The sequence below is a fragment of the Nannospalax galili genome, unplaced genomic scaffold (assembly GCF_000622305.1).
Source record: "Nannospalax galili isolate Female #2095 unplaced genomic scaffold, S.galili_v1.0 scaffold18, whole genome shotgun sequence".
Classification (NCBI taxonomy): domain Eukaryota; kingdom Metazoa; phylum Chordata; class Mammalia; order Rodentia; family Spalacidae; genus Nannospalax; species Nannospalax galili.
The window spans coordinates 8,603,081-8,628,803 of NW_008346548.1; the positions used below are offsets into that span (position 1 = coordinate 8,603,081).

Sequence of the window (25,723 nt, forward strand, 5' to 3'; positions counted from 1 at the left end):
AAGACTCAGAAGGAAGAAATGGCAGTGGCTGAATCTTCACACACTTCTGGGAAGGCAGGCTCTACTCAGCACCATGGTAAAACCTGGAGCCTGAATTCAGAGCAGAGCTCCGCATACCCAGAGCAGTTAGACCTGAAGGGGAATGTCTAGAAATGAGACAGAACCAGAAAAGTAACTCTGTCTTCATATCTGACTCTAAATTTTGCCAGTTTGGTCATATTCCAAATAACTTAAAGGCTAAAGAGATGGCTCCGTGGGTAAAGGTGCTTGTTGCCAAGCCTGACACCCCAGCTCAGTCCCAAGGACCCACACGGTAGAAGGAAAGAACCAACTCCCACAAGTTGTCCTCTGACTGAACCATGTGTGTGTGTGTGTGTGTGCGCACACACAAGATAAATGTAATTTTGAAATATGCAAAAAAAATCAATAAAAACAAATTTTTTATAAAAGAAGAAACAAATTTGAATCAGTTTATTAGTATTGAATTGCCTTGACTTGGTACAATTGGCAGGTTTATAAGATTTCCATCACTGAGGACTAAGTATTTATTGCACTATCACCAAAGAAAGAAATACATGGAGCAGAAGCTTTTGGATGGAAATGTGCTCATGAATTCATGTAAGGAACTATCAAGGACAAGGGTCCTGGAAGAGATATAAGAATGCACTAAACTACACTAGTATTTCATTTATGCATGTATTTATTCATGTACTCAAAATATAGAAAAAAATCAAACAACATACTAAAAAATAAAGTGAAATCAGTATAATGCAACTGGCAAAAAAAAATGTTAAAGTCTTAACAGAGACTTGAGCTACCACTCATCACAGGAAGTATGAAATTGGGAGTATGAGTTCAGCCAAACCTAACTGATAAAAATATCAATGCTCCTCTGGATAGAACAATGGTCTAAATCCTAAAATGTCAAACAAATATATCATTGAAGTACCAGGAGGAGAAAAAGATGGGGCAAAAAAAAGTAAAGAAATAATGGCTGAGTGGCTAGAGATGGCTCAGCAGTTAAGAGCACTGGCTGCTCTTGCAGACGACACAGGTTCAAATCCCTGCACCCACATGGTGGCTAACGACTGTCTGTAACTCCAGTTCCAGGGGAATTCAATGCCCTTTTCTGACCACCATGGGCACTGCATGACGCAGGTGCACTTACATACATGTAGGCAATACATTCATACATATAAAAATTAAAAAATTAAAAAAATATATATACATATATGGTCTTTTTGAGACAGGGGCTAGAGAAATAATGTAGGAGTCCTGTTCAAGGACCCACAATCTGTAGACTCTTAATCTCTTCTGGCCATTAGTGACCTTTTATGTCCTGGCCTTCTGCTGCATGAGGGATCTTCATTAATGAGAACTGAGAGATTCATTAGTGTTGTCTTCATTACCCCTGTTCTATGTTCTGTGCACATTAGGTGCAGAAATTGCATTGTAGGTATGTCACTAGGCCTGGGAAATTCATAGACAATGTCTGTGTGTGACTGGTTGTAGTACTTGGTAATAGTCTATGACTGGAGCAAAATAGGCTTCTTTGATGAGTAGTGACCCAGCCAGAACTCAGGACCATCGCAGAAAAGGGGGCATAAAGACTGTAAGAGCCAGGGAGGAGGTGCAGGACCATATGGAAACATAGTTCTAAAAGCTCCTGGGAACCTGCTCATATGATTCTATAGCAATGGTGTCAGCATATACAAGTCCCATGCAAACTCAGGCAGACAAAAACCCAGCATAGAACTGGAGAAATGAACATCAGACCCCAATCTTAGCTAAAGAAACATTGGTAACTGATTACTGCTAGGTGAGGAAGAGCAGATCTTCCTAAAACAAGAGATTCTAGATAGGCTGACTAGACCTCAGTGGATAGACTTGCACTGGGGAACATCTGGGGTCACGGACTTGACACACTGGGCTTTGGGTTCCATTGGAGGACTCATGGGAGGGCACCGGCGGGAATGGGAGTATAAAGATGATTAAGATTGTTTGAGATATTCTATATAAAAATACACAAAAATTCAATAAAAACAAATAAAAAAAGAAAGAAAGAATGGCTGAGAGACCTCACGATAAAGTAACAGGAACGAATTCAGCCTCTCATGCCAAAGAACTGAGAAACCAAGAATAGGCATAAAAGCCACTGCAGCTTGCATTTTTTGCCCTCTCTTGTATCACTCACTCCAGGAGTGTAAACCATTGTAAAATTTGAATGGGCTGGTCCTACGGAGTATATCAAGCATTGACCTGTCAGTATATGCATGAGTCATGCTAGAGGAAGACCCAGCCAACCCTTTGGATGACCACAGTCTCAGCCAACAACTTAGCTAAAACCTTATGAGAGACCCCAACTAGAACCACCATCAAAGAGGCTCCCAGATCCATTACTTGCAGAAGCAGGGGGATACTAAGTGTTTAGTTATTCTTATGCCACTGTTTTTAAGTTAATATGCTACATAAAATAGGTAACTAACATGGGTATTAAATTTCAAAGATTAAAAAAAAATTCCAAGTCCTATTACAAAAAGATTAAATTACTTACAAGGAAAAGGACTCCAACTCCAAACCAACAAAGGATGAGTATCTTCAAAAACAATCAAAGGAAAAAGAGAAGTTGGGTGTCCTGGCATAGGTCAGTATCCTCCCAGCACTCAGGAGACTGAGGCAGAAGATCTCAAGTTCAAGGCCAGCCCAGGCTAAATAAGAAGGTCTTGTCTAGAGGGTGGGGGCAGACCAAGGATTTTATATTCAGCTAAGCTGTGCCTCAAACATTTAAGGCTAGAAAGGAACACTGTCAAACATACAGGAACTTGAGGGATTTTGTATGCTAAGCCTTCCTCAAACAATGTCTAAGGGATGATGAGTTCATCCAATTAAGAGATACCTGGGAGTACTTCAGCAATAAGACTAAAGGTTAGAATTTCAACAAATAAAAATGCAGGTTATACCAGCCTTGCATCCTCACCCTCCACAAAATGAGGACAAAGGTTAAAAAAAATTTAATGTACAAATGTTATATGTTAAATCAAAGTAGAAAAAAAAAGTACCTTAAAAATGGGAGGGGGAGCTGAAGAGATGTCTCAGAGGTTAAGAGCACTGACTGCTCTTGCAGAGGACCCAGGTTTGATTCCCAGCACCCACCTGGCAGCTAACAACTGTCCATTAACTCCAGTTCAGGGGATCTGATGCCTTCTTCTGACCTCCTTGGGCATTGCACAACACAGATGTACTTACATACATACAGGCAATACAGTCATACACATAAAAATAATAAATCTTCTTTTAAATGGGAAAAGGGAAAGAGAAAGAAGGGTAAGCTCAATGGCTATAGCAGAGAGTAAGTTACAGGACACTACTAAAATCTTGATGAACCAGATAATGCAGAGCACAAACGCAATTTACCATAACAAAAGCACACATCTTTCAAAATTTAAAATCAGAGCAGCAAAGCACACCCAACACAGAAAAACACGGCAAGTGTCATAAAATACACATAATTGAAAAATAATTTGAGAAAAATAAGAGTAAACTTCTCCACTGTATCAATTAAATAAAAATAAAACTGAACCTTCTATTAATAGAAAAAGATTTTCAGTTGGTTCATATGAAAAATGCAACTACCACAAAGTGTGGTGCACAAAAGGATTCCAATGCAAAGGATGTCTAAAAGCTGAAGGCAAAGAAGTTCAAAGAAAGGGGAGCAAGACAGCAAGGAGAGCTGTTCCAGTGTCAGAACATGACTGAAGCCAGCCTGAAACGTGACAAAGGGCACAACTAATGCTCAAAACCACAATCACAGAAGAAAGAGAGAAAGACAGAGAGAGACAGAGAGAGACAGAGAGAGAGCTCAGCTATGAATATTTATTTATATGTCAAGTAATAAGTAACCACTTTTATGAAGCAAAACTACAGGAAATTCAAGGAGAAAGAAATGCACTAAAAATAGTAAACTAAAAACAACTCTCGCTAAAAGAAAAAATGTAACTGCCTAGAGTAAGGTGAGGGAAAAAGCAAGAAAAAGGATACTAATGAACACATGACTATATTTCAAATGTTATATCATATAACAAAAAACATACCTGCTCTGTACTGATCACACATTAGTCACAAAGACATCAGCAACATGAATGTCATAAAATAGAAACGACATACACATATGAAAATCCCACAATGGAACCACTCGCCACTAACTTACGTCTCCTATTGAATTTGGTAAAAAGGAAACACTACATCACTTCCAAAGGTACAATGAAATCCTACAAATCACAATGTATAGATTACATTTAAAGCAGCAATCATAGAAAATTCATATCACTAAACAGGCCAGTTGGGTTTCCCCACTCAATCAGTAGTAGATCATGTACTTTTCTTCCATGTTTATGTAATGAAATCTCTATAAAAACCCATAAGGACAAGAATTTGACCTCTAGACATCTGGACACATGAGGACATAAAGGAAAGTGAGCAGGGTAAGAGGGACAGAGACAGGAGGATTGCTAGGGCCTGTTGTCCATCAGCCTATTTGAGAAACAGCAAGCTTCAGCTTCAGTGAGAGACCCAGTCTCAAGAGAGTAAGACAGAAGACAATAGAGGGCACCTGATGTCCTCTAGTGGCCTCTGAACGTGCATGCATGACCATGTATACCTGCACACACGTATACACACACATGCACGCACAAAATTAAAATTTAGACTGTCGAAAGCACCATAAAAGCCAAGTTGTGAAGAAGCATTCATATACATATCAGGTAGAAAGCAAAAACATTCAAATGAATTTGAAAAAGAGTAAGTTCTTTAAGGGAGAAAAAAAAAAATCCAACACAAATCTAAGGAAAAGACCTAATCAGATAATCCACAAAGATAGCCCAGAAACATATAAAAGGATATTCACCACCACTCACAATGGCACAGGTGCCAAGAAAAGCCATACTTAAATATATCTAAAAACAAGGATTGGCTCTGTTGGTGTGGTTTTGAAGCAACTGGTCTTCCAGCAGTAGTCTGACAGGAGAATGCAACTTAGTAAATTGTCAATATAACTAATTTTCATGAGTAAAGGCTCTAGACCTCAGTATAGGCATAATCATGGCAGCATCAACCTTATCACAATACAGAAGTGATCCACAAGGTGTGCTTACAAACAAGCAAGTGCTTTCAATTCATCCTTTAAAAATGTGTATTGCCTTCAGATGACTCCCTGAAGAGTTATGGATGATCCGTGGTATACTATTCCCATGCCTGACTACATCTGATTTTCTTTACCTCAGGAACTACTAGTACATGCTTCTGAGCACGGTTTATCTCCAAAGAGTCTATGAAAAGAAGAGGTTTGTTCTAGGTAGAACATTCATCCCCTGGCACACCTTGCTGTTAATATCAATTATTGATTATAGCTAATTAGTGGAATTATAAACGATTTAGTATTATGCTTTATATTTTTGGCATTTTTCAAATTTTCCACAATGAACATGTAGACTTTTATAATCACTTGTAAAGCAAATACATCTGATTTTAAATGGGGATAAAAACAAAACCACCATCAAGAAAAAGCTTCAGTGTGGACATAGGCCAGCATTAAAGAAACACCACTCAAGAAGAATTTCTGTCCCTTTACAGCTCATCTCTTCTCACCTTAAACCTTAAAATCATTAACAAGAAAGAGTAATGCAAGCGATGTATAAAAGCCAAGAGGTTTATAAGAGACTACACCCCCATTCCTTCCCATACAAGCTGTAGGTTTTAGACCATGAATCAGGCATAGCATGCTATGGAGGGAAGAAACACTGAACAGGATGTGAGATGGAAGCTTGGTCTGAGAATATATGTCTTTTTTCTTTTTGAGACAAGGCCTCCCTGCAGCCACAGCTGGCCTGGAACTTGCTATGTAGACCAAGCTGGCCCTGATCGCACAAATAATGCTTGCCTTCTGAGTACTGGGATTAAAAGTGTACACCACCACATCTGGCTTAGAATACTTTTTTTTTTTTTTTTTGGTCTTTTTGAGACAGGGTCTCCCTGTAGCCCCAGTGGTCCTGGATTCACCATGGAGACCAGGCAGCCTCGAACTCACAGAGATCCACCTGCCTCTGCCTCCCAAGTGCTGGGATTAAAGGCGTGCACCACTGCGCCTGGCTAGAATACATTTGTAATGTTCATGAAAATAAAATTGCTAGTGCCTGAAAGTAACCGAAGAGCCGTAATCTCTGCCTCATTTTTTTTAAATTTTGGAGTGAACTCACAGAGAAAGTAAATAATTCCTTGAGTATAGACCAGTCCATGCAGGGTGTTGTTAGTACCTCCCCCCCTCCAAACACAGCAAAAGAACCTCTTTTCACAAGCTGTTTTGAGGGGCTAGTATTCCAAAGCACATTTGAAAGGCATGCACTGTAAAGTACTCTTGACCAAAGTTTAAGATGAGCTCTGGAGATGTAATGAAAATCAAAATTTTCAAAGCAGAAAACACTGGTACCTTACTTGTACTCAGTCTTTGAAGGAGAGAATTATGACCATTTTACACATGCCTTTTCAATCACGCAAAATTTGTAAAAAGAAATAAAAAGTAATCCTCAAGAGAAAAAAGTAGCCACATTTTCTGTCATACCATGTAATAAGATTCTCTACAAGAAAAATGTTTTGATATATTTTCTATTACTTAAATCATTTAGTAGCGCTAACACAGACAAAGGGAGCTGCTACCTTTTGAAAGGCACAGCATTCTTCAGCACCACCTCCACCTCCGCGGTATCAGCTCTCGCAAGGTCTCCTACAGTAAGGTAGCCAGAAGCATAGAGCTGCCTGGCTCTCTGAGCATTAAGCAAGGACACCCGGATCAGATCGCACAGCTCCCTCTGGACGCCAAATGTAAGCCTCTTCTGAAACTGGGAAAGCAGCAACTCCATGTTGTGCCAGCCCAGGCGGTTAGAAAACACTGTGATCATACCTAGGACATTCAAAGAAGATTTGTTGAATTAAAAACTCTTTTTAGGCTAAGTCTCCATGTATGTATATATAAACATGTATAAATACATATGTAAGTGTATGTATTTGTGTGTGTATGTGTGTATGTATGTGTGTGTGTGTGTGTGTGCATGTGTGTGTGTGTGTGTGTGTTTTGTTTGGTTAGGTTTGGTTTTGCTTTTTCCTGCAGAATGTAAGGTTTAACTGGGCCCAAAGGAAAAGTTAACAGGGGAACAGACAAATATTAAAAGTCTAGCTAAATGGACAAGACATATACTACATTAAATGTCATCTCCCTTATTCTTTTAATTTTGAATTTTTATTTTGTGTGCATGTATTATGTACATGAGTGTGAGCATCAATGTGTGCACATGTGGAGGCCAGAGATAGACATCAGGTGTCTTCCTCTGTCACTCTACAGTTTACTTTATGGGATAGGCTCACTCACTGAACTTGGAGCCCACCAACTGACTAGACCAGCTGGCCAGCAAGTCCCTAGGATCCTCTGCCCCGCCAGTATTGGGATTACAGGTATGCACTACGATGCCTGGGTACTCAGTGCTGGGGATCTGAACTCAAGACCTCATGCTTGCAGAGCAAGTACTTTATACATGAGGCCATCTCTCCAGACCCAACTGACTCTGAACTCTAATAAAATTTGGCTACTGAGGCAGAGCATATACATAAAGGAACAAAAAGTCCTCAGTCTAGCCCACTTTCACTTTCCTTCCCTTTATTTTTTTTAAACAGTTTTTTTAATATATTATTTTTATTTTATGTGTATGGGCTGTATTGCCTGAATGTATATGAGTGCACACGTGTCGTGCAATGCCGCGGAAGTCAAAAGAGGGCTTCGGATTCCCCTGGAACTGGAGTTAAAGACGGTTCGTACCTGCCATGTGGGTGCTGGGAATCGAACCTGGGTCCTCTGCAAGAGCAGTCAGTGCTCTTAACCTCTGAGCCATCTCTCCAGCCCCTCCTTCCCTAACTTTCTTAAGGAAAAGAGAATGCTAACAAAATAGGAGGGCCTCTTCAGGACAAATGAATTAAAAAATTCAAATGCTAAGAGAACTACAAAGAATGACATTCACATTATTATTTTCTTCAAAGAAAGACTGTCCTGCTCCACAGTTTTACCATCTTGAAAGAGAGATCAGAGCATCCAAGTGTCACTTACTAAGAAAGTCTCTTCTCCATAAGTACACTGGCCCTGGATGAAAATCCAGCTTTGATGCCAGTGCATGGAACAGTGACTCCATTGCTTCATTGCACCCATTGTCCCTCATATGCACATACATTCACAAGGAAGCCTTTTACACAAAAATACACACATCTTTTAGTAGCTCAAGGTTTCCTTCCTAGGGCTGTCAAAGATTCCTTAGTAAAATCAGACCTAGAATATCCATGTCTGTCTAGCTTAGAATATTTTCTAAGACATGCTATTTTAAAAAGTCAGATGAGAGTCCACAAATCTTTTTTTATCTGCCATCTTCTTTCCCAAAATCTGTTATTAATTAGTACTATGAAGAAAGAAATGCCATTGAGAACTTTCTGTTTCTTCTTGTAAAATGGGGGAAAAAAGAAGGGGGTGGGGAAAAACCAGAGTCAGAGAGGTAGAGTCAGCAGGTTGCTTAGGAATGGAAGGGGAGTAAGATCCAGACACTGGGCTTGTTAATGGTTTTTCAGAGTGCTAGTAGGCTCCCAGGAGCCTAATTTGACACCTGATGATGATGTTAGGGACTCTGTAGGATTATGGCAATTTTAGAGAGGCTTAAATAAAGGGAAGTTTTTTAAAAAAGTAATCTTTACACCCTTAAACCATAGTCTAAAATGTGAAATGCTTTGTTTAACTAACCTGCATAAACAGCAGCTGACTGTTGCAAAGACTGAATCTGTCCACGATTGCATCCATATTTCTGATTAATTTCCTTTAAGGGAATCTCACTGATTAAATCTAATAACACCAGACTTGTGAAAAACCTAAAAATAAATCATGGAAATGATTAGGTATTCTACTTTAAAAGACCTTTGTACATCATGACTAGTGAATCATAAATTGCAAGGAAAATGAAAATATCAATAAGTTCAATAAATGGAACCTGAAAAATGTTCCTACAGTCAGTCAAAATGTTTCTGTTATTGACAATGAAAAGGACTACTTTAATTGGATATCTGAGGATTCTACACTGATAATGCTGAGAGCCCCAGCTTCCAATGTTTACCTTTTATGGATGGCCATTTGTCGGTGCTGTCTCTCTGTCCTGGCTACTACTTTTCCTTTCACACAGCGAGCCAAGAACCGTTCCTCAACTCCTACCAGCTCTGCCACCCTTTTCATAGACGTTGGTAACTTCTCCCATATACAGAAAAACCGATACCAGTCAATAGCAGTCCAATCTTCAAACATAGGTGTAACCTAAAGGGAAGAAGCATCACACATTAGTTAAAATTATTGCTTGACAGTGGCCTACAAAGGCAGTTCAAATGGTAAAACACTTGCCTAGCATGTGCAAGGCCATGGGTTCAAGACTCAGCACTGTACAAAAACAAACAAACCAACCTATTACATTATAAAAGTAACAAAATTATAAATATAAACTTAATAGTAAAGACAAAGACCTCCAATGCAGAAAATGTCTGTGATTATACCTCATTTATATGAAAACACTTATCCAAAATGAATTCACTGCTACGACAAAAACAGAGAGAGGGAGAGAGAGAAACAGAGAGACACTGAGAGATAGAGAGAAACAGTAAGACACTGAGAGAGAGATAAGCATACAAACTGGATTTCACAGAACATTTTAAACCTAAATAGTCTGACTTGAGATATAATCCTGTTTTCTCTAACTTCCAGGAAAAGATCAAACAGAAAGAATAGATGAGAGAAAAAGAATCAATACTCACAGTGTTGATATACTACCTAAAAGGTTCAGGATTCAATAAGAAAACTATGAGACAAATAAGAAAGACACAAGTGTCCTGAGCACAGGGAGAAAAGCAGGCAAAGAAACACCTTTGAGAGAGTCCAGATGTTGGAAAAGCAGAGGCTTCAAAGCAAAGGCATTATGAAAGTGGTTAAAGAAAACCAGGCTTAAAGAAATAAAAGAGTGCAAACCTGTAATCCTCAGAGCCTGGGTTGGTAAGGCAGTAGGATCCAACGTTTGACACCTCTGATCTAAATGGTAAAGTCAAAGCCAGTACAGTCGACATAGCAAGTTTGGGGCTAACCTGGTCTACAAAGCAAGGCACTGTTGGAAGAAAGGAAGGAAAGGAGGGAGGGAGAGAAGAAGGAAGAGGGGTATGGAAGAAAGAAACAAGGGAGGGCCAGAGGAAAGAAGGAAAGGGGGAGAGGGAGGGAAGGGAAGAAAGAGAAAGAATGAGAGAGGGAGGGAGGGAGAGAGGGAGAGAGGGAGGGAGGGAGGGAGGGAGGGAGGAAAAAAAGTAAAAGAAGAAAGCATGACATGCTCAACAAGTAAGGACATACATGAAAAGAACATTATAAAATAAGGGTCAAAGGGAATCCTAGAGTTGAAAAATACAATAAAATACAGAGAATTCAACTGCAAATCCAAGCTGACATAAGAAAAAATCCACAAACCAGAAGACAGATTGGTAGAGAATATACAGTCTCAAAGAGAGGGGGAAAGCTAGCTACGCAAGAGTCTGTGAGTAAGCAAGCCAAGCAGCAATCCTCCAAAGTTGCTGCTTCAAGCCTAGTTGAATTCCTGCCCTGACATCCTTCAACAATAGCCTATGACCTAGAAGCAAAAGACAAATAAACCCTTTCCTCTCCAAGTTGATTTTGGTATAAGTGTTATATCATACGGAAACTAGGAACAGACAGAAAAACAAGTCACCAACTACAACAAAACCCCCAGTAAGATTGAAAGCTAACTTCTCATCAGAAACACTGGAGATTAGAATGCAATAAGAGAGACATACTCAACATGCTTAAACAAAGAAAGAATAAAACACTGTCAACTAAGAAACCTTACATAAAGGAAAACTAGCTTTCTAAACTAAAAATAAATCAGACAGACAAACAGAAAATTTTGCTAGCAAATGTATTTTTAGTACTAGAGGAAGTTCTTCCAGATAAAAAAAAAAAAAAAAGCAGCCTGCCATGTGTGGTGGTGATGCATGACCAGAGCCTGAAGGACCAATAAGTTAAGGTAAGAAGACTGCAAGTTTGAGGCCAGCCTGAACTACATGGTGAGTTTCAGGGTAGCTAGGAAGGGACAGATGGAAAGAGAAAGGAAGTTCAAATAGTATTATTCCCATTACACACTAAAAAACAAAGCTCATAAAGGTAACCATAGGAGTACATATTAAAAACAATATAACTGGAGTTGGAGAATTTAGAGGAAGAGGTTTACCTAGAATGCACAAGGCCCTTGGCTCCATCCTCAGCACTGCAAATAACAACAATAATAATAATTGCATATTTCCTCTTTCTTCTCTTATTTAAATATTTTATTTATTATTTTTATCTTACATGAATGAGTAGTAAGACTTACATGTATTGCCTTGCATACACATAAGTGCACCCATGTCATGCAGTGCCCATGGAGATCAGATCCAGGTATCAGATCCCCTTGGAACTAGAGTTATGAACAGTTGTTAGCCACCATTTGGGTTCTGGGAATTGAACCTGGGTCCTCTGCAAGAGCAGCCAGTGCTCTTAACTGCTTAGCCATCTCTCCAGGCTTCCCTTGACTTATTTAAAAAACAACTCTATGATCTGAAAAAGCAGAGCATAGGGTTTGAGCATAGTGGCCCATGTCTTTAATCCCAGCATTCAGGAGGCAGAGCCAATCGGATCTCTTTGAGTTTGAGGCCACTCTAGTATACATAGTGAATTCCAGGCCAGCCAAGGCTACATAGTAAGAACCTATCTCAAAAAAAAAAAAAAAAAAAAAAAAAAAAAACAAAAAAAAAAAACAAAAAAACAAAAAAAAGAGAGAAAAAGAGGGGAAGGGAGGAAAGGGGAGAGATAAATAAAAAAAGGAGAATACAAGACCACCAAAGGCAAAAAAAAAAAAAACAATAAAAAAAAAAAAAAAAAAAAAAAAAAAAAAACCTAAACAAACAAACAACAAAACAACCAAAAGTGAGAATAGGAAGGGAATGGAGAGAAGAGGAGAGTTAAGTTAAACAGTGGTCTCCTTATCCAAGGTTGTACGGTTATTGACTGTTGAAGCCAAGAGCCAAATTAAGGAAGTCTGGAGCTGGAGCTCATATTTATTGCCACTGTTTAATATATGAGACATCTTTAGGCCATGGTAGATGACTGATAAGACCTGGCTTGAGATTCTTCCCAGTCACCTTCTGGGACATAAAACATTGAGCCTGGTATTGTATGTTACATACATACATCTATTTGTACACATACAGATACTGTTTTGGCATTTACCTTCTGCATACATAGTGTTTTTATTGAAGGCATTTCTTGGTAAGTCCTTATTCTGGTGAAAATTTCAATGTTACCTTCCTCCCTTCATTGATCATCAAAGTGCACACATTTGCTTTTCATTGACAAAATAATGTCTGGTAGGTTCTTGCTGAAGAATATGATCTTAAACGCTATCCAATTCTTATCAAAATATCCATTACATGTATAAAGGATGATCTAATGAAACAAACTTTTTGTGTAGCTGGAGACTTGGTTCAGCAGTTAAGAGCACTGAGTGCTCTTGCAGAGGACCCAGGTTCGATTCCCAGCACCCACATGGCAGCTAATAACTGTCTATAACACCAGTTCCAGGGGAATTTGACACTCTCTTCTGACCTCTGAGGGCGCTGCATGACATGGGTGCACTTGCAAACATACAGGCAATACACATAAAAATAATAAATTTTTTAAAATTTTTTGTTATGGTTAATATTGTCAAATTGACAGGATCTAGAATCACCTAGGAGACAAGCATCTGGGCATGCCTGTAAGGGATTATCTAAATTAGATCAACTGAGGTAGAAAGACCCTCTTGAGCTGTAGGTAGCACCATTCCTTGGGCTAGGGGCCTGAATTGAATAAAAAGCAAGCTGAACACTAGCAGTCATCACTCTCTGCTTCCTGTTTGCAGGTACAATGTGATCAGCTGCCTTAACCTCCTACCACCACACCTTCAGCATGATGAACTGTACCCTCAAAACGGGAGCCCAAATAAACCCTTCCTTCCCTAAGTTGCTGTTGTCAGAGTATTTTGTCACAGAAACAAGAAAGGCAACACAATTTTAAATTTCCTTATTGCAAGCCCAATATGGTAACTTATACCTATAAAATCAATATTCAGAAGCTAGAAGGAGAATCAAGAGTTCAAGACCTAGCTCAGCTACATACCAAGATCCTGTCAATAAGCAAGTAAACAGTTTGTTTGTTTTTTTTTAATGAAACTTACCAGATAGACAATATGAAGATCATTCTCTAAAACAAAGCCTTTCATTGCTCTTTGGAGGTCAGCAAAGATATCTAAGGTATCAACTGGAGAAAGTGAAGAAGAAAGAGTAGCTGATCCAAGATGTGTAGGATGATATACCTTTCCTGGTTTGGGAGTACAGAGTAACAAGAGTTAATGTTAAAAACAAAGCGAAACATTATCCTTCTGAACTGCATATTAACTTTCTCAGCTCCAATAAATTTTGTAAGCAAAATTTTATCTAACACATAAAAATTTATAAGCAAAATTTAAAAAGTGAATACAAGATAAAAAGTAAATAAATTACACACAAGAACTATTCACCTTCTGTTCCATCACTGGAGTCTGTCATCTGGATGAACTCATTTTCTAGTAGCCACATCACACAGGCTTCAACTGCTCCAAGTTGAGCAGGATCTTGATTTCCCTGAATTCCCTGCTTCTGGCTTTTGATACTAGCAGCCAAAAATGTGCAGGAAGCGTAGGCCTGCATATCTTGTGATGTACTTGCCACCCCACCAACGATGATCTGATAGAAAGTGTGTGAAAATGTATTAGATGAACGAAGCAACTTTATTCTCTTTAAATATATTCAGTTGGGTCTGGAGAGATGGCTCAGCAGTTAAGAGCACTGGTTGCTCTTGCACGGGATCCAGGTTCAATTCCCAGAATCAATATAGTCGCTAACAACTGTCCATAACTCCAGTTCCAGGGGATGTGACATCCTCTTCTGACCTCCGTGGCATTGCACAACACAGATGCACTTACATGCATGCAGGCAATACACTCATACACAAAAATAAAAATAATAAATAAAATATTTTAAATATATTCAGTCTTTATGTAGAGACTCTATTAAATCTTCCATCATCACTCATTATAAATGTAGATAATATCTAACAACATGAAAGTTTTCTTTAAAAGTAAATATTTTCTTATAAACAAACAACAACAACAAGAATCTGAACTACTAACACATATAAAGGAAGTAGTAATGGCTCACAGCCATGTGCCAAATCAGTTCTTTGATCCTTCCTCTAAAATACGTGGGCATGTAGGAATGCTACCCTTGAACACTTCCCACTCAGGTAGGACAAAGGACAGGAAAATATGATGTTAGTAGTATTGTGTGTGCTGCATTTGCCTGACTTTGTGATCCTTTTGCCTCAGCCTTCAGCATGCTAGCGTTACAAGCATGCACCACCAGGTCTAGCTCTATTGTAAACACAGGTATACTTATAACGTGGTTTTATTTTAAAATCAACAGGTATGATCTGGGTAGACCCAGGGTCCATTTTTGTCACCTTTTCTTCAAATTAAAAAAAACAAAAATATAAAAAGTAAAAAGATGAACCACACATATCTCAGTAGTAAGTTGTTTCATGCACAAGGCTCTTAGTTCAATTCCCTACACCACCAAAAAAGAAAAAAAAGAAACATCTGGAATTTAGTTATTTAGAAACAGACTGATATAGTAGCAGCTATATTAAATCTAGAAATATTCTAATACACATACATGTATATTTACCAACTTATATGTGTGTAAATATAAGTATGTATATGCATGTATCAGGTTTTTAAAATATTTTATATTTTTAAATAATTTTATTGAGTTTTGTACATCTGAAATAATAGATATCAAATTTATGTCCCCCTCCCACATCCACACACCACCATAGCCTCTACCACACTGGATTTCATGCATTCTGTCATATAAACTAAGTCCTATCCAGTCAAGCATTTGTACCTAGATGTCCTTCAATGCAAGTTCATCCATCCATTGGAGTCTAGTCAGCCTACCTAGAGTCACTCCCTTAAAGAAGACCTACTCTCCGTCACCTAGCAGTAATCAGTTGCCAATAGCTCCTCACCTTGTCTTTGGACCTGCTGCCCATTTCCCCTATTCTATGCTGGGTTGTCTAATTGACTCGGCATGGGTCTTGTGCATGCTGTCACTGCCCCATTGTGCTATATTCTATGAGCCTTAGGTGTACACTCTCTGTGTGTGACCAGCTGTGAAACTCTGTAATAGCCTCCATCTGTTGCAAAAAGAAGCTTCTTTGATGAGTGGTTTGTGGTATATTTGTCTGTAAATATAAGGATCCATATTTAGCATACAGTAAGAAATTTCACTTATCTAGAGCTATGACAGAGATAGGATTTTCTCTAGGATCCAGGTTCTTTCCAGTCATGTATATTTGGCTATATTTACATTACCACTCATGAGTTCCCTCCCACTGATAAAGCTTTAAGTCCAATTAGATAGCTGTTGATTACCCCCTAGATAAAAGTGCCAATACTGCACCAATATAGAAAGTTTGCTGTGCTAGATGTTGTAGTTATTAGGCTTTACAGCTAGGTTGAAACATTGACTGATTTTCTCCCTTAGCAGCTTGCATAGTATCCTCTAGAACTATGAGAGCTAGTTTTCAGGGAGAAGGCTTCCAGGTCAATTCCAGCTCCATTGCTCAAAGTCCTATGGCCTGTCTTCAGCAATAGGGTCTTACTTCAAATTCTTAGAGGTAATCAAGGGCTGTGGCAATAGCCCATGTTATGTTAGGAGTCTACTGGACTACATTGACCAACAACTCAAAGGGAGGTTTCTCCTATCTGACAGTGCTCCTTGTTATATAGCTTTCAAGTATATACATGCACTCATGTTCAGATATTGTATGTGTATTTTGGGGAGGGGTTGAGTTAATACATTTCCCTTTGGCCTTTTACACCACCTAAGCTTTATTCATCTCTATCTTCTCTTTAACCTCTCGTCCCTCCCCAGTTTAAGCACCCCCATTTTTCCTATTCTTCCCTTGATAATATCTGTCTCCCGTTATCTACCCCCCTCTTGAGTTCCTTCTTCCCCTTTACCACCATGGTTCCTTATATGTCCTTCCCTCCATGCTTCCCAGTTGAGTACCTCCATTTTCCCCATTTCCCCGTTGGTGATATCAGTTTGCTACTATCCCACTCTCTTAGGCTCTTTCTTTCCCTTTACCTACATGCTTCCTTTTCCATTTTCCTGGCTCTTGTGTTACACAAGGATATATACTCACATATAGGGGACTGGTGCCATGATACACAAATGAAGAAGAACAAATGTCACTTGCTTTTCTGAGTCTGTGTTACTTCACTTAGTATAACATTTTCTAGTTCCATCCATTTCATAATTTCACTATTCCTTTCTGCTGGGTAGAACTCCACTATGTAAAATGTACCATATCCATTTGTCAGTTGAGGGACATTTATATTGTTTCCATTTTTTAGTTATTGTGAAGAGAGCAGCAACAAACAGGTATCTCTACAGTAGGATGAGTTCTTTGTGTATATGCCAAGGAGTGGTATAACCAGATCATTTAGTAGACTCAGTTTTAGTTTTTTTAAGAGTTCTCCACACTGCTTTCTACAGTGGTTGTACGAGTTTGCATTACCACCAGTAGTGAATGAGCATTCCCCTTTCTCCACATCATCACCAGCATTTGGTATCTTTTGTTCTCTTGATCTTAGCCAGTATGACTGGGGTAAGATGAAATCTTAAAGTGGTTTTGATCTACATTTCTCTAAGTACAAAGGATGTTCAACATTTTAAGATGTTTCTTACCCACTTTTATTTCTTCATTTGAGAACTCTCTGTCCAAGTCTATAGTCCCCCTTATTTGGTCATTTAGTTTCTTGTATCTTTGTTTCTTGAGTTCTTTGTAATATTCTGGATATTAATCCTCTGTCAAATATGTAGCAGGTGAAGATTTTCTCCTTCTCAGTGGGTTTCCTCTTTACTTCCTTGGCTGTTTCTTTTGCTGTACAAAAGCTTTTTAGTTTAACGAGGTCCCACTTGTTGAATGTTGATCTTAATGCCTAAGCAACTGATGTCTAATTTAAAAGTCCTTTCCTACACCTATATTTTGTAGGCTACCGCCTATGTTTTCTTCTAGCAGTCTCAGAGGTACACATTTCTTATTAAGGTCTTTGATTCATTTGGAGTTGACTTTTGTGCAGGGTGAAAAGGTCCAATTTCATTCTTCTACAAGTGAAGATCCAGTTTTGCCAGCACCATTTGTTGACGATTCTGTCTTTCCTCCATGGCACCTTTGTGAAATGTTAGAGGGCTGAAATTGCATGTACTCATGTTTGGGTCTTCTATTGTGTTCCATTGATCTATGAGTCTATTTTTGTGCCAGTATCCTGCTGTTTTTATGACTACAGCTCTGTAATACAGTTTGAGATCGGGTATGGTGATTCCCCCAGCATTGCTTTTTTTGCCCAAGATTGCTTTGGCTATTAGGGGATCTTATTATAAGTCCATTATAAATTTTAGGATTTTTTTTTCTAGCCCTGTGAAGAATGTCAGGGGGATTTTGACTGGTATTGCATTGAATCTATATATTACTTTTGGTAGGATAGTCATTTTCACAGTATTAATTCTACCAATTCATGAGTACAGTAGGTCCTCCCATTACCTGGTGTCTCTTTCTTTAAAGATTAAAATTTTTCATTATAGATATCTTTAATGTCTTTGGTTAGGTTTATTCCCAGGATTTTTGTTTGTTTAGTTGGTTCTGGTTTTGGTTTTGGGTTTTGTTTTGTTTTTTGGTAGCATCTTCGTAGTCCCAGGGCACCTGTGGACCAAGCTGGCCTTATTCTCACAGAGATCTGCCTATATCTGCCTCCCAAAAGTTGGAGGTTGATTTTAATGGGAATGCTTCCAGTTCTTCTCCATTTAGAATGATGTTGGCTGAGGGTTTGTGTATATAGCTTTAATTATGTTGAGGTATGCTCCCTCCAGTCCAATTCCTTCTAGGACTTTTAACATGTATGTTGGCTTTGTCAAAGGCCTTTTCTGTATCTATTGAGATAATCATTTGATTTTTGCCTTTAAATCCATTTATATGATTTATTAAATTTATTGACTTATGTATATTGAACCATTCCTGCATCTATGGAATAAAGCCAACTTTATCAGAGTGGATGATTTTTTTGATGTGTCTGTATGCAGTTTGCAAATATTTTTTTCAGTTTATTATTTAATAACCATATACTTAGAAGAAGCAATTCATTACAACAGCATTGACATATTCAATAACAATTTTCTGAGCTAAGATACATCTTTTTCAAAATTGGCTGTAAATTTTTAGGTTTACAGTTGAATTGTTACGGTTATACAATTTACCCAGTATAAACCCTATAAGACATAAAATTAAATGAGGTTTTAACCTTTAAAAAAGATCTCCATTTCATTATTAAAATACACAGTTTCATACAGAAATTCATTTTCAATGCAATTGACATTAAAATGTTTGCACTTGCATTTCTAATCTCTATATATCTGATTATTACTAGAGACAGTCTGTTACTTTCTGAGCTCCTTGGCACCTGAGCATGGACATAAAGTCATCAGGTAGATTTCAATGGTAATGTTTTTCAAATCTACTAGTTATTAAGGAGCAAAATTTTTATGCTTTGAAGAATTTTTTTTAATAGACCCACTTCCCAGGTAGCACCCTCCCATAGCCTCCCTCCCCCCACTAGAGCCCTTATACTTTGATAACCCTGCTACTGTCGGCCATGTTGTCAGCACCCCCAGCCATTCCCCACTACTTGCCCTTCTGGTGAATCTAGTCAGCCTATCTAGAGGTCTTTGTTATAGGAGGGTCAGCTGTTCCTCATATGGCAGTATTCAGTTTTCAATATTCCTTTAGATAAGATTGGGGTCTGCTGTTCATTTTTCCAGTTCTCTGCTGGGTTACTATCTGGGAGTCCCTTTGGCCACCCTGACCAACAACTCAGAAGGAGGTATCACCCGTCTGGCATTGTTGCTTGCTATGTAGCCTTTAGCTATACATATGGTCTCTTATGAAATTATATTGGCCCCTTTAATCTTTGGTTATATTTTCCTTTTGGGTGTTTAAGGCCACACAGTTGGTCCAGACAAGGAACCTACAACATAAAGGGAAAGAAGGAGCTCAAGAGAGGTAGGACCACAGGAGAAGGGTATTATTACGGGAGAAAGGGGGGCAATGGGGGCACCTTAAGAGGGAAAACCATGATGGAGGGGTGAGACAATGTGAGAGATAAAGACTGCTTAGCTAGCTTTGAAAACTGGTGAGAATCATATTACTCCTACAACCTACTGACAAATTATACATAGGAGATGAAGAAATATATGTCTAAGTAAGGTTTATCTGAGGACAACTGATCTTTGCCTAAGATTTATCTACATGACACACAGTAATTAAAAATACCAGACTGGTGGAACTAACCTTGTGTGTTTAACAGACATACTTTGAAGTCTATAATAATTTGGTCAGAGGGACATAAAGGACAGTTTCTGCTCCTTGCCCTCCTAGGTCGACTAGATCCAGGAGACTACAAGCAGCTCTCAAAAAACCAATTTATTTTCACTCTTCTGGTCATGGGAGGGTCTGTTCATTAGGGGTCAAATGGGCATTGGAAGAGCCCCTGGCTCCTTTCTTTTACCAGTTCCAGCTATGTGAAGATAAGTCAAAGGTCCTGCTTGGAACTGGTAAAAGAAAGGAGCCAGGGGCTCCTCCCAAGTCCATGTGACCCCTGAGGAACAGATCCTTAAATGACCTTAAGAGTAAAAATAAAGCAGTTTGCAAATAATTTGATCAGAATCTTTGCATGTATATTCATTAAGGATATGGGCCTATAGTTTTCTTTTTTTGCTGTGTTTTTACCTGGTTTGGTATTAGAGTGTGGTATTAGAGTTTTGATACTAGCTTCATAGAAGGAGTTTGGGAGTTTTCTCCACTTATATCTTTTTGAATAATTTATGAAGTATCAGGTTTGGTGGCATATGCCTTTAATCCCTGCACTCAGGAGGCAAAGGCAGGTGGATCTCTGTGAGTTTGAGGCCAGCCTTGGCTATATAGTGAATCCAGGCCAGCTGTCGCTACAGGAAGACCCTGTCTAAAAAAAAAAAAAAAAAAAAAAAAAAAGAAGCATTGGTTGTAGATCTTCTTTGACTATCTGGTAAAATTTTGCTGTGAATCCATCTGGACCTGGGCTTTTTTTAGTCAGGTGGTTATGTATTGGTGGTTTTCATAAATTTAGAAATTCATCCATTTCTTTTAAATTTTCAAATTTAATAGAGTATAGGTTTTTAATGTATTCTTTTAATAATGTTCTGGGGGTTCATTGATTTTGTTTTTTTCTGTCTGTTGTCATGTTTCCCCTTTCATCTCTGATTTTGTTGATTTGGAATTGTTCTTTCTTTCTTTGGTTAACTGGGCTAAGGGTCTGTCTATCTTGTTTAACTTTTCAAAGAACCAGCTCTTAAATTCATTGATTGTATGCTTTCTTTGTTTCTATTTCAATCATTTCTGCTCTGATTTTCATTTTTTCTTCTAGTCTTCTAGGTTTGGGTTTGGTTTGTTCTTACCTTTCCAAAGTCTTGAATTGCACTGTTAAGTCATTTATATGTGTTCTTTCTGCTTTTTTAAATTTAGGCATGTACAGCTATAACCTTTCCTCTTAGGACTGCTTTTAAAGGGTCCCTCATCATTTAGTTCTAAGAATACTTTTATTTCTTTCTTAATTTCTTTCACTCATTTATCATTCAGTAGTGTGTTTTTAATCTCCATGAGTTCATGTAGTTACTAGAGCTTCAACTGCTGTTGATTATAAACTTTATTGGATTGTGGTCTGATAGAATGCATGGAATTATTTCAATATTTTTAGTATTGATTGAGGTTTGTTTTGTGCCCCAGTATGTGGTCAGTTTTAAAGAAATTTGCATGGACTAAGAAGTAGAAAGTGTAGTCTTTGGTGCTTAGGTGGAATATACTATAGATGTCTGTTAGATTCATTTGATGTAAGATGTCATTTAATTCTGATGTCTCTCTGTTTATTCTTTGTCCTGTTGACCTGTCTATTAGAGATGGTAGGGTACTGAAGTTACTATTCCTGAGTCGGGGTTAATCTGTGTTTTATAGTCCTACAGGACTGTTTTGATGAAACTGGGTGCACAAGAGTTTGGTACATATATGCTCATGGTTATAATTATCTTTTTGGTCAACTGTTCCTTTGTTAAGGATGAAGTGGCCCTCTTTATTTCTTCTGATTAGTTTTAATTTGAAGTCTATTTTGTCAGATATTAGAATTGTAATGCCTGCTTGATTCTTAGTGCCATTTGCTTGGAATATTTTTTTCCATCCTTTCACCCTCATGTAGTGCTTATCCTTGAAAGTGAGATGAGTTTCTTGAAGACAACAAAAAGATTTTTTTTCTTAATCCATCCCATTAGCCTGTGTCTTTTGACTGGAGAGCTGAGACCATGTGTATCTGGTTTTATCAACTTATTTAACAGAGCCCAGCTGAAGAACCATCATACAGACACGTATGTGTATTTAGATTATGTGAGAAACATCTATATTCACACTTTGGAAGGCTATAAGCACAAAAATCTTAAGAAAAGAAACCAAAAACCAGGCCTGGAGAGATGGCTCAGGGGTTAAGAGGACTTGGATTTGATTCCCAGTACCCACACGGAGGCTAACAACAGTTCATAACTCCCAGGAGAATCTGACACCCTCTTCTGACCTCTGCAGGCATTGCACAACATGGGGTATACTTACATATATGTAGGCAATACTTTCATACACAAAAATTAAAAATAATAAAATATTTTTTTTAAAAAACAGCAAAACCCTAAGCTCAGACTTTCACATAATCAATTTTAACATAGGTATAAAAGGAAACCATGACCTACTGAACTCTTACCTCTAGAATAGCTCGGATCATACTAGCAGTAACATCTTCTCCTTCTTGTCTTTGCAGACAACTGCGAACAGATTTTAGAGATCCTTGAAGCAGAGCTATGCCTTTTGATTTCTCAGAGTTCTTACAAACTAAGATACTTTCACCTATAACCAAAAAAACACTCATTTTCAAAATTCCAACACATTTCCATTAGATTCCTGCTAAAAAGAAATTATCTGACTTCTTTAAAAGGAGGCATGAGATGCTGGTAGTTGTTAGTCACAGAATTCTAATATTCTTATGTTTTGTTCTTTGGATAGGAAATATGAATGCTATCCCAGAATAAATTATTTTGAGTTGAAGGCTACAGAGAAGGAGCAAACATAAAAAGAGCATTTTATCCTGCCTCTGTCTACCTCCACACAAGCAAGGCACAGATGTTCCTTCATAAAGATGTTTTTCTTGCCCTCTCCCATATCAGGAGAACTCATCACTATAGTCAGAAACTCAGCACTGAGATGATTTGTACAAACCAACCATACTGAAATAACCCTTTCTTCCATTAGCTCCCCTATGGACATTTCTCCTTATAATTTGCTGCCCCAGAAAAGCAAACATCTTTTCCTTTGCTTTGTCACTTCCACACAATTTATTGGCCTTTGTTAAAATAATACATAAGACTCCAAATCTAACAGCTTTGAGGTGTGTGGGGGGGGAACCCCTCACTTCTTTTCTATGAAGGCCTCCGTGCCCTAAAAATTAATGTATTAACACTGTATAGCACTTACATGCCTTTTTCCTATTAACCTGTTTTTTATCAACTTTCAAAGGCCCCAACTATAGAACCTAAGAAACCAAAACAAAGTTTTTCCTCCTCTCCTACTGGATAATCCATCATTAAACAGCTAAGTAATTATTAGAGGTACTTTGAAAACCTCAAAGTAAAATGCAAATGTGAATTCTTAGCTACACATAATAAAAAAGTTAATCCAAAAATCACCTAAAAATCACATTATAATGTTTACTAATCTAAATGTATTAAGGCACTGTGAGAATCAAATGAACAAAAATGTCTGAAGTCATTTCGAAATTAAAAACATACAAATATTAAATTTAAACAAATACAAACTATCACTGCAATAATTTAGACTTAAAAACTATCAAGAAATTATAATTCTCTTTCAAAACAGAATCCAATAATAGGGATAAAGAAACAAGATGTTAAAAAAGTAAAATGAAGTATATTTATGCAGCTTTCTCATATGAAAAATAAAATGTGGTATTGTGGCAGAGGCCCTAACTTCTCCAAGCAGAATAAGGACAGATGCTTTCCTGATACCGCCAAACAGAAATTTCAGAGAGAACAAAATAAAGGTCCTCTTTAGACTTACTAGTTTACTGTATAACTAGTTGCTATTTATCTAAAAAAGGATTGCAAGAGCTCAGAGGTAAAAGTGCTTACTTCCAAGCCTGACAATATGAGATTGATCCCAGGACCCACATAGTAGAGGAGAGAACAGACTCTACAAGTTGTCCGCTGATCTCACAGACATGCGCACGCATACATACATACATACATACATGTAATTTAAAAAACACAAAACACGGCACTGGAGAGATGGCTCAGCAGTGAAGGGTGCTTACTGCTCTTGCAGAGGACCTGAGTTTGATTCCCAGCAGCCACATGGCGGCCCATCAGAATTACAGCTAACTCATCAATGCAAACTATGAAAGCCAGAAGAGCCTGGACCAAGGTATTTCCATTTCTAAATGACAATAGATGACAACACAGAATATTTTACCCAGAAAAAAATGTCTATTATACTTAAGACGGAAAGAAAAATCTTCCATGACATAAATACCCTGAAAGAATACATGTCTATGAAACCAGCCCTTCAAAGCATACTTGAAGCAATACAAAAGGCAGAAAAAGGAACAACTATACCCCAAGCCAATGAAAGAAAATAAAGGTATAATTGAGAAAACACAAAAACAAAGAACACAAACAGCAATGAAAATGATGGCAACCAATACACTCTTTCAATAATAACCTTAAATATCAATGGACTGAACTCCCCAGTCAAAACACATAAGCTAAGTGAATGGATTAAGAAACAAAATCCATCTCTTTGCTGCCTACAAAAGGATAGGAACTACCTTAAGGTAAAAGGATGGAAAAGAATATTCCAAACAAATGGCACCAGGAAACAAGCAGGGGTTGCAATTCTAATATCTGACAAAATACACTTCAAAGTAAAACTAATCAGAAGAGATAAGGAGGATCACTTCATTCTGATCAAAAGAACAGTTAACCAAGAAGATATTACAATCCTTAACATATATGCACCAAACTCTGGTTTCTGATGCATCTAAGTTCATAAAAACAACACTACAGGACTTTAAGACACAGACTGACCCCAACTCAGTAATATTAGGGGACTTCAATACCCCACAGTCTCCATTAGACAGGTCAACTGGACAAAGAATAAACAGAGAGACATCTGAATTAATGATACCATATAGCAAATGGACCTAACAGACATCTTTCAATTATTCCACCCAAACACCAAAGAACACACTTTCTACTCAGCACCTCATGGAACTATTTCAAAAATCGACCACATACTGGACCACAAAACAAACCTCAACAAATACAAAGAAATTGAAATAATTCCATGCATTCTATCAGACCACAATGCAATAAAGCTCAAATTCAACACTGGACAAAGCCGTAGTAACTACATGAACTTGTGGCAACTGAACAACACACTCCTAAACAATGAGTGGATCAAAGGAGAAATTAAGAAAGAAATAAAAGAATTCCTGGAATTCAATGAAAAGCACAATATGATACAACACAACCTCTGGGACACATTAAAAGCAGTCCTAAAAGGGAAGTTTATAGCTCTAAGTGCCTACATTAAAAAATTGGAAAGAGCCCAAATAAATGACCTAACACTGCAAGTCAAGGCACTGGGAAGGCAAGAACAAATGAAACCCAAACCCAAACCCAGAAGAGAAGAAATAACAAAAATCAGAGCAGAAATTAATGAAATAGAAACAAAGAACACAACACAAAGAATCAATGAATCTAAGAGCTGGTTCTTTGAAAAGCTAAACAAGATAGACAGAACCTTAGCCCAGCCCTTAACCAAAAGAAAGAAAGCAAATTCAAATCAACAAAATCAGAGTTGAAAGGGGAAACATCACAACAGACACCCAAAAGATCCAAACCATTATAAGGGAATATTTTAAAAACCTATACTCTACTAAAGCTGAAAGTCTAAAAGAAATGGTGGATATCTGAAATCATGGGAACCTCTAGAGTTAAACCAAAAAGAGATCAACAGTTTAAACAGAGCCATAACACATAAGGAAATTGAAACAGTAATACAAAACCTCCTGACTGAAAAAAAAGCCCAGAACCAGATGGATTTACAGCAGAATTCTACCAGACATTTAAAGAAGACCTCCAACCAATACTACTTAAATTATTCAAAACGATAGAGAGGGAGAACTCCTAATTTCCTTCTATGAAGCCAGCATCACTCTAATACCCAAACCAGGTAAAGACACAACCAATAAAGAAAACTATAGACCCATGTCCTTAATGAACATAA

General features: G+C 37.9%; 1 protein-coding gene across 3 annotated transcripts in view; it reads right to left on the minus strand.

Moving 5' to 3' along the window:
* The window catches only part of Polq (DNA polymerase theta), a 124,577-nt gene that overhangs the window by 62,239 nt on the left and 36,615 nt on the right, over positions 1 to 25,723 (minus strand). For all 3 annotated transcript variants that reach the window (XM_029568225.1, XM_008842915.3, XM_029568226.1), the window contains exons 10-15: positions 22,125 to 22,267; positions 13,713 to 13,917; positions 13,371 to 13,513; positions 9,192 to 9,385; positions 8,825 to 8,949; positions 6,709 to 6,952 (exon numbers count right to left, since the gene is read on the minus strand). In XM_029568225.1, the coding sequence (XP_029424085.1) occupies positions 6,709 to 6,952; positions 8,825 to 8,949; positions 9,192 to 9,385; positions 13,371 to 13,513; positions 13,713 to 13,917; positions 22,125 to 22,267 (1,054 nt within the window). The remainder of the gene's footprint in view (positions 1 to 6,708; positions 6,953 to 8,824; positions 8,950 to 9,191; positions 9,386 to 13,370; positions 13,514 to 13,712; positions 13,918 to 22,124; positions 22,268 to 25,723) is intronic.